The sequence below is a fragment of the Microplitis demolitor genome, chromosome 1 (assembly GCF_026212275.2).
Source record: "Microplitis demolitor isolate Queensland-Clemson2020A chromosome 1, iyMicDemo2.1a, whole genome shotgun sequence".
NCBI lineage: Eukaryota > Metazoa > Arthropoda > Insecta > Hymenoptera > Braconidae > Microplitis > Microplitis demolitor.
Window position 1 is genome coordinate 4739930 of NC_068545.1, and position 14197 is coordinate 4754126.

General features: G+C 27.8%; 1 protein-coding gene across 1 annotated transcript in view; it reads right to left on the minus strand.

Moving 5' to 3' along the window:
* Positions 1–5434: 5434 nt before the first annotated feature.
* LOC103575567 (uncharacterized) overlaps positions 5435–14197 on the minus strand; it is a 35331-nt gene continuing 26568 nt past the window's right edge. Inside the window, exons 8-14 of the mRNA XM_053738331.1 lie at positions 12790–12987; positions 12547–12656; positions 12407–12435; positions 12086–12292; positions 11347–11691; positions 7995–8403; positions 5435–5597 (exon numbers count right to left, since the gene is read on the minus strand). Coding sequence (XP_053594306.1) covers positions 5435–5597; positions 7995–8403; positions 11347–11691; positions 12086–12292; positions 12407–12435; positions 12547–12656; positions 12790–12987 — 1461 coding nt within the window. The remainder of the gene's footprint in view (positions 5598–7994; positions 8404–11346; positions 11692–12085; positions 12293–12406; positions 12436–12546; positions 12657–12789; positions 12988–14197) is intronic.

Sequence of the window (14197 nt, forward strand, 5' to 3'; positions counted from 1 at the left end):
GAGTTTGAAACTCGAGCAAACTCAGTTACACGAGAATGTCGATCTGGGTCATATCTAACCCATTCTCGGGATTCTATATCCTACCGTTCCTATCCCATCTTCTCCTATCATCTCCTCTCTTATGCTGTCGTACAGCCGGATCCACCATCAGAAACTGCTTGATGTCTGTCTCTATCATTTCAATATTTGGAATAGTTCAGACTTGTCTCTATCTTGTCAAACTATATATTTAGTTTCCTCTAAATCATCAATATCAGATAGACAGGATGAAATGGGCACTTAGATCAACTCGTCCAAGTATCCGAGGAAAAATACAGTACAGAAAAAAATCATCACAAGATTCCTATTTCCCAGGTTACTTTGTAATATTTAATAAATAATTACCATCCAATAAAGCGTGATTACATCTGTCAAATGCTAACTTCACGGTCTACGGTATTGAATAACAAATAATTAATTAAATTTTTTAATACAACTAATAACGGACATATAATCGATTTGGGATGTGAATTTATTTTTAAACTGTAAATTTATTTCTGACTGCTGCAGTTAGTAAATAAATGTGTCTATGAAAGTTATATATGTATTCTCGACAGAATTAAAACCATTAGATGAGCAATTATTATTACATTTAATCAATATCAAATGTAATAGCTCAATTTAAATTGAATAAATTATATATTATTCTATTTGATAAATCATTGAGGGCAGCAAGTTTTAAACAAAATTACATTCAGTTGATCAATGAAATAAAACGTTTCTTTATCTACACAAAATTAATTTTTCAAATTAATTTATTCTCTTTTTTATTTTTTATTTGATATTAAATATCGTTGGTGTTATTAGTGATAATTTGAATTATTATGTTTATTTAAATAAATTGAGAGTAATCCTGATGACTACTGAATTGACAAATAAAGTCATGTATTCATTTTTATTCTATATCGCTGTACTATTTAATATCCGGGTCAAAAATGAAACATGATATAGACTTGATTTACCAAATCTAATTTTAGTTGTTTTGGACTTAAAGGAGATCACTTGTAAAATTTTGAAAAAGTCATTTTTGCATACTTAGATAGTCTAAATTCAAAAATAACACTAAAATTTCTAGTGCATATCTCGAATAGTTTTTTTGAGTTACAGCCATCTGAAAAGCAGCCGCTTATCGGTTCTCGAAAATACATTTTTCAAAATTGCTGCAGTTATAACTCGAAGACAAATCATCCGATATATTTGATTCGCATTGCAGCTTCTTTTATATATGTTTCTACGTACCACAAACCTCCAGTTTTCCGATCGAATCAAAAATGTAATTTTGTCAGGCCAAAATTTGAAATTTTCGCGCGAAATTTAAAATTTTTTTTAAAAACCACCATTTTGATAAATTTAAATTTTTTTCTTAGCTCGATGGTCATGTTACGGAAAATACCTTCTAGTTTAATAAACTTTATGGTTGTTTTGATTTCCGGTACTGTGAAGGTCGCTGTCACTGCAGTAGGGACTTTTTTTTGGAGCGGGAGATTGTGAATAACTCACTGAATTTTGAATTCTTTGGTCCAAAAATTTAATCTTGTCTTCATTATATATCCACAAATATACCCTTAAAACATTATAACATTCCATGCAGTAGTTTTCTTTAAAAAAATTCCCAAAAATCATTTTTTCAGGCGGTCACTTTAGTGGTCCCCCTTTAGCTTAGTCACGATTTAAGACGAACAAGTTTAAATCATCAAATTGACTTCGTTTCGATTTATTAATTTACGGTTGATACAATTATTATATTTCTCATGAAAAAGCTACTTAGATGAACCTGGGGCAAAGTGGGCCCCCTCGCATTTGAGAGCAATGTGAGCACCCTGAAATTTTCTATGAACAAGGCTCATAATAAGTCACCTTTACTTTTTTACGACTATTCATTTATTACTTATTAGCTTATTTATGTCTTACCCACTGTGCCCCATATTTCAAAACACGTAATTTATTATGAACACAGCATATTCATAACATTTTTAGAGTGAAGAATTTAAAAAAAGTAAAACTAGCGATAAATTTGTCTTACACAATTTTTTTAGATGGTGGCCCACTTTGCCCCTAATTTTCGATTTTTCAATTTTAATACACACAGCTTATTAATGTTAATTAACTAATAAGGGCTCATAAAGTAGTGTAACGAGCAAAAAAAAATGATGCCCCCATTTTTAGCTTACGGGGCCCACTTTGCCCCAGGTTCCTCTATATTTTTTCTTCATGTCTGAAATTTTGTAGAAATAAAATGCTTTTTTACTAAAAAATATGGATTTTTTTTGAGTTGATGACAAATTTCAAAGCAAATCAAAATATCTCGAGTGAAACATAACAGCGGAAAATTTATCGTAATAAAAACAAAATTCATGATCCCTGTCTTGTTTCATAGAAAAATACGTTTTTTATTAAAATGAATTGTTATCCCTTGTATACGTCACGGTGATTACGAGACACGTTAGGTCGGATATATTCATAAATATACAGAACTTTTCAACTGGTGGTTTATTTTTTTTTTTGTTATCCTAAAGTAATTAAGTCGTATAACGGTATAAATTTCCAAAAGTTGCGTCGTGAGACCTTTTGGTGTAGTTGAATTTAGTAAAGAAATGCTAATAAAACAAATTTAGTTTTATTAAGTTACGAACTCAGTAATTGATAACTTTATTTTGTTCTATATAAATATACGTGAAATATGTAGTAGTATAAAATATAATAAGCAATTATTATTATAAAAGTTGCGAGTAATTTTCTTGTCTCATTTTAACTTGTTCGTCATTTAGATAATATCTCAATACTGCTGCGTACAACAAAACAGCCTTCTGACTCTACAAGTCTTGAAGTAAAAGTAATTAATCTTGATTAATGAGCTACATAACTTTAAAAAGCTTCGAATTTAAACAAATTACCCTACTCTATTTCAATATTACTTCCTTCGAGGTGTGCACTTATTTATTATTTTTATTTTACGACGATAAAAGTCTTTAGTAAATGAAAAAAGTTGTGAGCTAAATAAAATATAAAAAGCATAAATAAATAACATAACTAAAGGTTCAAGAAGTAACTAGAAAAAATAATGTTCAAAAATCTAAGTTTAACATCAAAGTTATACTCATTTGGATGGACGAGTACAAAGTTTTAGTTTCGTAAATGGCAATCATGGATGGAAAATACATTTTTAAGTTTCCACTTTCCATAAGTTCACCTCCGGTTTCCCCATTAAGGATAGAGCCTTACTGACATAATCGAAAATCGATTTCTATCATGCTCTTCTTCATCATCTTCTTTATTCATCATCTTCTTCGTCTTTTTAATTTTTTTTTATTTATTTATTTTTTTATATATTTTTTCTGCTACGTCTCCACTCTCGACGCTTATGTTTAGATCACCATTTTTTTTTCTTCAATTTTACGTGACGCAGCAGGGGATTTATGGGATAAAGAAAATCCACGCTTGCAATACTATATAGAACTTCTTTGACGAGAAATACGTCAAGCACAATCTTATATATATATATTAAGGTACATATATCATATAATCCTTATGAAAAATTCACTGAAAAATTAATATTAAAATTTATTACATCGATTCTTCGTCATATTGGTCGTTTATTGAATTCACTTTCAGATTTGTTGGTGATTTAGTCAGTACTTGATAAATGATTAAATAGGACTATTGATAACTGAAGACTTACATTAATGTATTTAACAAAAACAGAATTTGTAAATTCAACTGAGACATTACTTTTTAAATATTTATCAATGTCTTCATTTATTTTTATTAATTAAAATCGGAAAAACTTAAATTTCCCACCTTAAATAATCATAATATCTCAAAGTATTTTATTTTGAAACACTTGAATCCTTTATTTGAGAAACTCCATAAGTCATATTTATTCAAAATTGGGTTTTTTTTGCATTTTTGGGTTCTTTGGATGTTCCTCCATAGAAATTAATAAAAATATCCATCAAATCAGTGTTTAAAAAACAATTAACGGGGTGACAGAAATTTTATTTTATTGAGAAACACTATAAACCAATGACTTATGGGGTTTTTCAAGTACATATATGCAGTTTTAATTTTATAGAAATAATTTTTTCTTTTTTATTTAAAATTCGCGCTTTTTTTGGAAAAAAAAAAATAATAATGTGATTAAGTAAAATACTTGAATTAATTTTTTTTTTTTGTAATTTCCGAGTTTCAGAGTTCAAATACATATTATATACTTCATTTTATCAGTCTAATAAATTATTTGAGTGGAAAAAATAAAAAAACAATGATTTTATAACTTTTTCTTCCGTTTGGTTGAGAAACCCCATAAGTCAATCAACTTTAAATAATTCTTTTAAGTAGTTTCAATTAAAAAATTGAATTTTTCTTGTTTGAATATTTTTCAGAGACGCAAACATTATTCTCTTCAATTATTTATTTACTTTTTCAATGTCAAGTTTTTCCAAAAAAATATTTTTTGTATTTCCTGAAAAATTTTGTTTTCTTGACTTATGGGGTTTTTCAAATAAACGATTCTGTTAACTTTACGCAAATTTTCTGTCAAAATAACAGATCTTATATGTTCTATTATTTAACACAAAAATTTCTGTAACTATTTGCAAAATAATTTTTTTTGTTGTTTCTTCGAATTGAGGTCTCCGTTAAATTCGTTGTAACTAAAATTTTTTCTAAAAATGAATAATAAATTTGAAAACTTGTTAAATTATTTCAAAGATTCAAAGCTTTTGAGAACGAACATGACTAATGTCTGAATAATATGTTGATTAATTGATTACTGGTACTAAAAAATTTAAAAAAAAAACCGCGCAGTTAAGACCTCAACGATAAATATTACATTTAGTGGTATTTTGGTTTTAACCAAACAGAAATAATTTATATCGTATCTTATTTTATATAATTCTCATAGCTGCTGTTTTTATTTCTGCACTTAAATATTTTTAAAAAATTTATTTCATCAAAACGTTAAAAAAAAATTCTAATTTATTAAACAATATTTAAACAAAATGTCAAAATAAATAAATTTAACTCAGAGCAAGTAAATTTTCCCACATAAAATATTTAAATTGACAATCATTCAATTTATTAATTAAAAACATTGTAAATATTTAAAAAAGTAAATAACCATCTATTGATTATTAAATCAAACATAAATACTTATATATACCCAGAGTAATTAAAACTCACTATAAAATAAAACAAACATTTATATTTATTAAATTATTTGTACATTCCACTTAAAGTGGACGTTAATTAAAACGTAAACAAACGATAATTTAAAGGAAAAAAAAAAAAAAAAATTTTCTTTGCAGTTCCGTGTCTGACGACATAGTCATGTTAAATATAAACCACAAGTCCGTGCAAGACGTATAATAACGTTAAAAGATTTCGCAATTCTGAATTAAGGACTTTCCATCCCAGCTTCTCGCCAAGCCAATATTGTGTTCATGTCGGTGATCCCGCGAGTACTCCACGGTTCAAGGGGATCTGTAGGCGATGTTGGAGTTGAAATGCTCTCCTGACTTTCATTACTGGCTTTCGTATTAACTTCTTTTGGTGATACTCTGTTGAATAAAAATGATATAATAAATAATTCAACTGCAGATAATAAACAACAGACACCATAACAATAAAAATAAATAATATCATGTAATAATAATAATAATGAGCAACTTATAGTCAGTGCGTGACTGCCCGAGTATTACTGCCAAATTTATAAAATATGATTTTAATTTAACTGTTCATTGAAATCCATAATAGAAAACTGACTCTAGAATCTTTTGTTTATTTTTATTATCATTGAAATTTAATGAGACAAATCTCATCATTAACTCGCAAACTTATTAATTTTGATGATTGTATAATCATGGGATTATGGAAAACAAATCCACACGGTCAAATTTTTTTTATTAGTTGTCTAATATTTTTTTTTTCACTGATGCCAAAGTAAATATTTTTAATTTTTACTATCATAGAAAACATGGCATCGATTAAACTTTTTTTTATTTTCTCTTAATATATATCTATAAAGTGATAGGTGTTTTTTGGAACTCGCATCACGCAAAAACTACTGAATATTTTGACAAATTTGCACCATAAAATTCTGAAAAGATGGTTTTTAGTTATCAATTATTATGATTTTGATGTTGAAGGCTATAATTATTTCTAATTTCATTTCAATAAATTTTATCGATTATCGATCATTTTTTTTTTTTTTTTCAAATAAGACAAAAAAACATTATACATGGAGCATTCCATGCCGAATTGGCTACTTTGGAATCCGATCCCCTTCGATTTGGCTGAAAATTTTTTCTCTTTTTTTACTCGATCAAAAACGTTTCTCAGAATTTTATTAAATTTTTTTACCTGACTAAAAAAAAAATAATGAATTAAAAAAAAAGTCTTTTTTTTTTCAATGAGCTGTAACTTTTTCAAAAATTGACTTAGGATATTTTATTTTTCTTCGAAGTTGTCGTTTTTAAATTTAGTTTTTGAAGAAAATTAGAGAAAAATTATTCAATTATGTTAAAAAAATTTTACCATTAATAGAAAGTACATATTTTATAAATAACAGTTATATATTCGGTTATATTCAGAGACAAAATAATTAAAATATAAATTTATTCAACGAAAATAAATACGATGGTCATTTTTCTCGCGTAATTTAAATGTAATTCAAATGATATTGATCAATTGATTTATCTTAAAATGTGGTAATAAAATAGAGTTTAAACCATGAAGAGACACAAATTCAATACCTTTTTAATGATACCAAAATCAATAACATTAACTGATTCTATCATATAGAGATTCCTGGAAAATAATTTTCCTCATTCTCTTAATAATAATAATAATAATAATAATAATAATAATAATAATAATAATAATAATAATAATAATAATAATAATAATAATAATAATAATAATAATAATAATAATAATAATAATAATAATAATAATAATAATAATAATAATAATAATAATAATAATAATGATAATAATAATAATAATAATAATAATAATAATAATAATAATAATAATAATAATAATAATAATAATAATAATAATAATAATAATAATAATAATAATAATAATAATAATAATAATAATAATAATAATAATAATAATAATAATAATAATAATAATAATAATAATAATAATAATAATAATAATAATAATAATAATAATAATAATAATAATAATAATAATAATAATAATAATAATAATAATAATAATAATAATAATAATAATGATAATGATAATAAAACATAACAAATAATTCTCTTTTCTCTTAGTTTCCTGGGTGTAATCTTTGAGCGAAACAATATGAGGCATAAAATTATTCGGTAAATTCAGACAAACGAGTCACGGTGAATTTTCTTGGGTTGGTTGGTTGGTTGGTTGGTTGGGTAGTGAAAGAAAATTTTGTTTATGACGGTTAGCAGTTGCCGCTTGTGTGGCTGTTGGATTTTCCGTTTCTCATTTTCTCTTTTTAACTTGACATTGTTTTCTTTCTTTATTTTTTATTTTTAGTTGTTTGTAAAAATACGAGGCCACAAGGTAGTAGTGTTCTCGACCCGAAACATTGTTTTTATTATTTTTTTTTTTTTTTTTTTTTTTTATTCTATTTTATACTACTCATTTATTCATTTTTTTCTCACTTATTTTTAAACAATTTTTTCCTTACTTACGCCCACACAGAGAAATATTTTTTTATTCAAAGTGCTAAACAAGATCGCGTGCAATATTCCTCGGTGAAGGCCGGGACAAAGTCCACGGGTTGAGAAGAGGAGGACAATGGGGACCGCAGAGAAAAAAGAGAAAAATAAAATTGCCGCGTTATCGTGCTCGTCGGTTTGTATGATATGACTTTAGTACATATTGTATATACATATATATATAGTTAGTATACTAACAATATAGTTGTGTAGTTATAAAAAGAGTAAGATTTTAGGAGGTACCTGTTTTTTCCAGTTTTAGCACGACGTTTGTGATTTTTATTGACATTTTGCTGGTGGTGCTGATGGTGATTCCTGTGTTCTCTGTTCATCTCAAGCTTCTCATTTTCCCAACGACCCTCTTTAACGTCTGATTTCACTCGCTCGAGTTTATTTTCTCGGTTCATCTCAGATGATGACGACGCAGATGACACCGTTGTCTTTTCTAGCTTTGAAGTGGATTCGTTTACACAACCGTTTGTAAAAATAACACGACTCTGCGGATTCTGATTCTCTTCTGATGAAGAATAATAATCGAAACCAACTCTAACACCATTCTGAGCATTATCCATACGTAAATTACTTTTTTTCGTGTATCTAACACTTGCTGATTTTATTCGACGTAATCTTGACTCCGTACCCAATAGATTACCTATAATCAATAAAATATCAGAATATTTACTTTTTTACGGAAGCTGATATATTGCGCAAGTGGTCCGTATGTCAATACTTAATATAAATTATCACCATATACATTTTAACGTCTCGGTATATATATGGGAAAGGAAAATGTTTTTCAAATAAAATCACCTTTTTTTTTTTTTTAAGCAATTTTTAGCATCACAAACATATGAGTTGTGTCTTTTAAATATTTTTGCGGATAAAAATTAAACAAAAAAAAATTTTTTTAATATTTGGGTCCACTTGAGACGACTATTTTTTTTGTATGTACAAAAAATTTAAAAAGTTTTAATTAGAATTTTGAAAAATTATTCTGATTTTTATAAACGTATAGTAAAAAAAAAAAAAAATTCTTTACTGTCATCTTTACTATCTGAAATTTTTTTTTTTAGTCTTATCAATCGTTCAGCTTTATAGGGCATTAAATTCTCCACACAGAAGCCCTTTGTCAACTCAGTGTGTCAGACGATTTTTTAGTTATAGCGATTGAAATTTAATTTTTTTATTGACAACCCGATAAAGTCATTCACCACTAAACATTTCACGTTACACAAAAAAAAAAAAAAAAAAAAAAAAAAAAGAAAGAAAGAATTGAATTGAATATTAATAGAAAGTCGCATTGCCTAGAAAAACATCTGGAACAAATTGATAAGGTCAAGATATAAAAACTCTAATCTAAATTTTAAATAATTATACGCAGTAAAAAATTAATCATCAATTGATTTTTCAACACGCGCGAATGTTATGTTATACAAAAGTAACACTTTTTATACGATACTGTCAAATCAACACACGAAATATGGTAAAAATAATATCGATCACAAAAGAATTCTTGAAAAATTTTTTACTTTTAACATATACGTGCGTAATTTTTTTAACACTCACGACATGATAAAATAATATATAAATAAGTGTAAGCCGTTCGTTTTACACGAAAAAAATGATGTGCAAAATTTGAATAGTTTGTAGTTTATTTTCGACAGAATTAGTATATTCGATGCTAATATCAAACCAGGGTCATTATATATATTACAAAATGGCTATTATTTACATTAAAATTTGATACACATACAAGAGCAAAATTTGTAATTTCGTATATTAAAATTAATATGAAAAAGAATCGATAAATTGGTATCCACAGTTATTACTATTCAAATAAAAATAAACATAGAAAAATTTTCAAAATTTACCACTTGTTCGATTTACATAGATAATAAATTAATTTATAATAACGAATAAATAACATTTTATATTAATTATTAGTCAATGGGATAGAATTTATAAAATAAGAGTTAAAAATTTTCGGTATTTTTATGAGCAAAATATCAGTATCTACTATACTAATTTTTCATTTTATTATTTACCACTTATTCGATTTATGTATATTGTAAATTAATTTACAATGATGAATAAATGATATTTTAAGCTAATAATTGATCAGTGATATCGAATTTATAAAATAAAAGTTTGTAATTTTGCAATTTTCGGCTGGAAAAATCGAAATCTAAGATAGCAATTCTTAATTTGACCAATCATTAATTTTTAATAGATTATGCCATAAATTAATTGACTTTCACTAATGTCACGTGTTATACCTAAAAGTATTAATATTAAGTTACTTTTTGAAATAACTGATAGTAGTTTTTCAGAATCTACAAAAATTAGTAAACTACACTGTGAAAAATTCCCATTAAATTTTACTATGGGCGCATTGTAACACCGGACCATAAGAAAACTGATACAAAATTTACAAGTGTCTCATAGTAAACGTATGCGCATAGGTCCCAATTGTGTCGTCTGCGCATACCGTTTACTATGGGGTACTTGTAAATTTTGTATCAGTTTCCTTATGGTCCGGGGTTACAATGCACCCATAGTAAAATTTGTTGGAAATTTTTCACAGTGTACTTTGCATTAAACACATAATAGTATATATTATTAATAACAAATTCCACTTTTTACTATTATTTATTAATTTTTAATATTCTGCTTTTTCCGTGTACTCATGATATGTGTTGATTTTGACGAATTCTTTTTTACTGTGCAGTAAAATTTTTTTTAGATTTTCTTCTGTCGTTTAAATGTATGCGCGTTAATAGTCAAATGACCTTTCAGAACCCAGAAATCAGACGAGTGTGTAAAAAAACTATATTTACTCATCGACGTACTTTTGATCATAAAGTATAAAAAAAAAAAAAAAAAAAAAATTTCCTTTATTTGACTTTTAACTGAATTTTCCTTACGCCCTTATGGTACTCAAAAATTATAAGGGCGTATAAAAAAAATTTATTTACTGATCGATATAATTTTATTCTTTTAACAGAAAAAATTGAAAAGTATTTTTTATTTTTATCAACTTTATTATCAATGAATTTTTTTTTATGGTTCTCGGGTGTCATAAATTCGTACCCGGGGCAAAATGGAACACCGGCAAAATAAGACCATTATTTAGATAAAGAAAAAAAATTTATTCGTTCGAAATGCCCAGTTACGATTTTTAGGTGAGGATGGGGTAAGTTGATCAGCCTATACTTTACGGCCAATTAAAGATTTCTTTCAAAAATTGTTTTTTTTCTTTTTTGTATGTGTCGCAATTATTTTATTGGAATAAAAAAATATTTTTTACTAAGAATTTACAAATAGTCGATTTATATAAGCTGGTCAAACTACCCCATTTCCTTCCAAATAATACCGTCTCATTTTGTTTCAAAATCTTAAGTTTATAACAGCTTTTAAACTCAATCAGAACTAAATTTTGAATAATTTATTTTTATCAATAATTCGATTTCCGTTGAATTTTAACAGAATACTTTTATCTGTATATAAAAGGAAATGGTAGCAGGTCAGGTATTTTTGTATCGGGTATTGAATAACAGACAGATTAAAAATTAAGCATAAAATAAATATATCATACTTCCACAAATATCGTCACTGGATTCCTCAAAGAATTTATCTTCGTCATTAGCAACAGGAGTAGATTCAGCAAAGATATCAGCAGGCGCAAGTCCCAAGCCAAAGGTCTCTAAAATAGAAGCATTAAGTTCAACTTTAACTTCGCTCGAAATTCTCGCCTCCTCAGCCATTCTAAGTAAAGCCTCATGCTGCAATTGTGGACTCTCTGACGCAATGACGAGATTCAGTAAAGGATCGAGTTCTTGTTGTTGCCGTTGCCTTCCACTATCGTCTATTGCTGGTGGCTCGGACCAAGACTCAATGAGTTGATTCTGATCCACCCGGTTTACTCCACTAATGGGATTTCCTAGAAAACGTATATCGTTTCGAGTGAGGTCAAAAGGAATAGAAAGAGAAGAGCTAGAGGTATAACCAGTAGCAGTAGTACTAGCACACTATTCTATACATCGTATCGTATATCCTGTATCCTAGAGTATCCACATAGAGAAAGAGTAAATCTACAATATACGATACATGATACTGCTGGAGATTCATAAATGAAAACTCAATTTCCGTGGCCCCAATGTCGAGCCCCGGGCAGAATAAAAAAGATGCACACAATACGTTCAGATAAATAAATATGAAAAAAAATAAAAAATAATAATAAAGTCTTATCCTCAATTGGTTTTGAGATCTTTTATGGACACTACTAATCTCTGGCCGATATTTGGTATCATTTGTATGATGAGTTTTATTTATACCCATCTCAATAACAGTTGTAGCAGAGGACATTGACGATTCAGTGATTGTCATTGGAAGACCTTTTGACTGATAGTTGCTTGTACTTTTAGATATTGGACCAATGGTACTTGTTATTCCTGTGGCTTCTGCCGTTGGGTCAATGTCGTGGCTAAAGGCCATTACATCCAATGCTGCTGTTAAAGCATCCCCAAACCCAGCGGTTGTTGATGTTGGTACTCCTAGCCCTAGACCTGCTTTTGATTCTGGCCCTGGTCCTGATCCTGATCCTATTGCTGGTGCCGCTGGTGGTATTACAGATGTTGGTACTCCTGATATTTGCCCTGAGATTTGTGGCTCGTTCATGTGTGGACTGAATACAAAGTAATGAAGAAATATATAAAAAGAACGAGAGAAAATAAACAGAGTGGAAAAAGGGTAGAGGAAAATAAGTTATATATGTATAGATGTATATTTTATTTACCTAGCTCGGACTGGTGTTGAAATAGATGCACGACCCCACATTATACACCTCAACTCTTCGCCAGTCATTCCGCGCTTACGAAGCGCGTTTATGGTCACTTTGCCCACACGCTTATATATAGAAAAATATTTTTCATTTAGATTTTACTTTTTTTTATTTATTATTTTTTATTTTATTGGGTGCTAAGTGCTAAGGCTGTACTGTAATGCTGGGTATTGTTAACCAACTAGTTTTTGTACTGACCTTCCAATTAGCCAAGGCGCCTTTTCTCTGTCTGGCCCTTGTCTTGGATTTACTTTTAATCACCATGACACCTCGTTGCTCTGAAGCGGGATTATTTGGGTCGTCTCCTGGACCTAATTTTATACTGTATTCTTGTAGATAATTGTGAGCATCTTTTTGTGATACTGCGCGCTCTAGAGATACCACTATTTTTGCCCACTGAAAAATTAAACTTTATATTTTATTCCGATTAGAAAATTGAGTTTGTTAAGGAGGACCACTAGTGTGAACTTTTGAAAAGATCAAATTTTTTTTTTGCATACTTAGATAATCTAAATTCAAAAATAACACTAAAATTTCTAGTGCATATCTCGAATAGTTTTTTTGAGTTACAGCCATCTGAAGAGCAGCCGCTTATCGGTTCTCGAAAATCCATTTTTCAAAATTGCTGCAGTTATAACTCGAAGACAAATCATCCGATATATTTGATTCGCATTGCAGCTTCTTTTATATATGTTTCTACGTACCACGAACCTCCAGTTTTCCAATCGAATCAAAAATGTAATTTTGCCAGGCAAAAATTTGAAATTTTCGCGCGAAATTTAAAATTTTTTTTAAAAACCACCATTTTGATGAATTTAAATTTTTTTCTTAGCTCGATGGTCATGTTACGGAAAATACCTTCTAGTTTAATAAACTTTTTGGTTGTTTTGATTTCTGGTACTGTGAAGGTCGCTGTCACTGCAGTAGGGACTTTTTTTTGGAGCGGGAGATTGTGAATAACTCGCTGAATTTTGAATTGTTTGGTCCAAAAATTTAATCTTGTCTTCATTATATATCCACAAATATATCCTTAAAACTTTATAACATTCCATGCAGTAGTTTTCTTAAAAAAAATTCCCAAAAATCATCTTTTTTCAGACGGTCACTTTAGTGGTCCCCTTAATACCTCATGTATTATTTGAGAATTCAAAAATTTTATTTTACCAAAATTTTTTTTTGTTTTCGTAAATTTACATCCTACGATATATTAAAAAAAATGTATATATTTAAAAGCTTTCTAAACTGATTGAATTAATAATTTAACTAAAGTTCATTCAAAAGAAGGAAATGTAGAGCATCTTATTCATACACATCTCAATTCTAATTAAATTATTGAATAAATATTAAATAAAATTTAAATCCTTAACAAAAATAAATTTATTAATAATAATAGTTGGAATTAATTATTGAAGATAATGATCAATATTATTTTTTTTTTTACTAATTAACCTTTTGAACTTAAAAAGGATAATTTTAGCAGCGATCGAATTATAATATTAATATTTAAAAATAATATGACGCTTGGTTAGAAAATTAAATTGAAATTGATTTTCTTTATAATATTAATGATATGAAAAATTAATTTCATTTTTATCTCATTCCAATT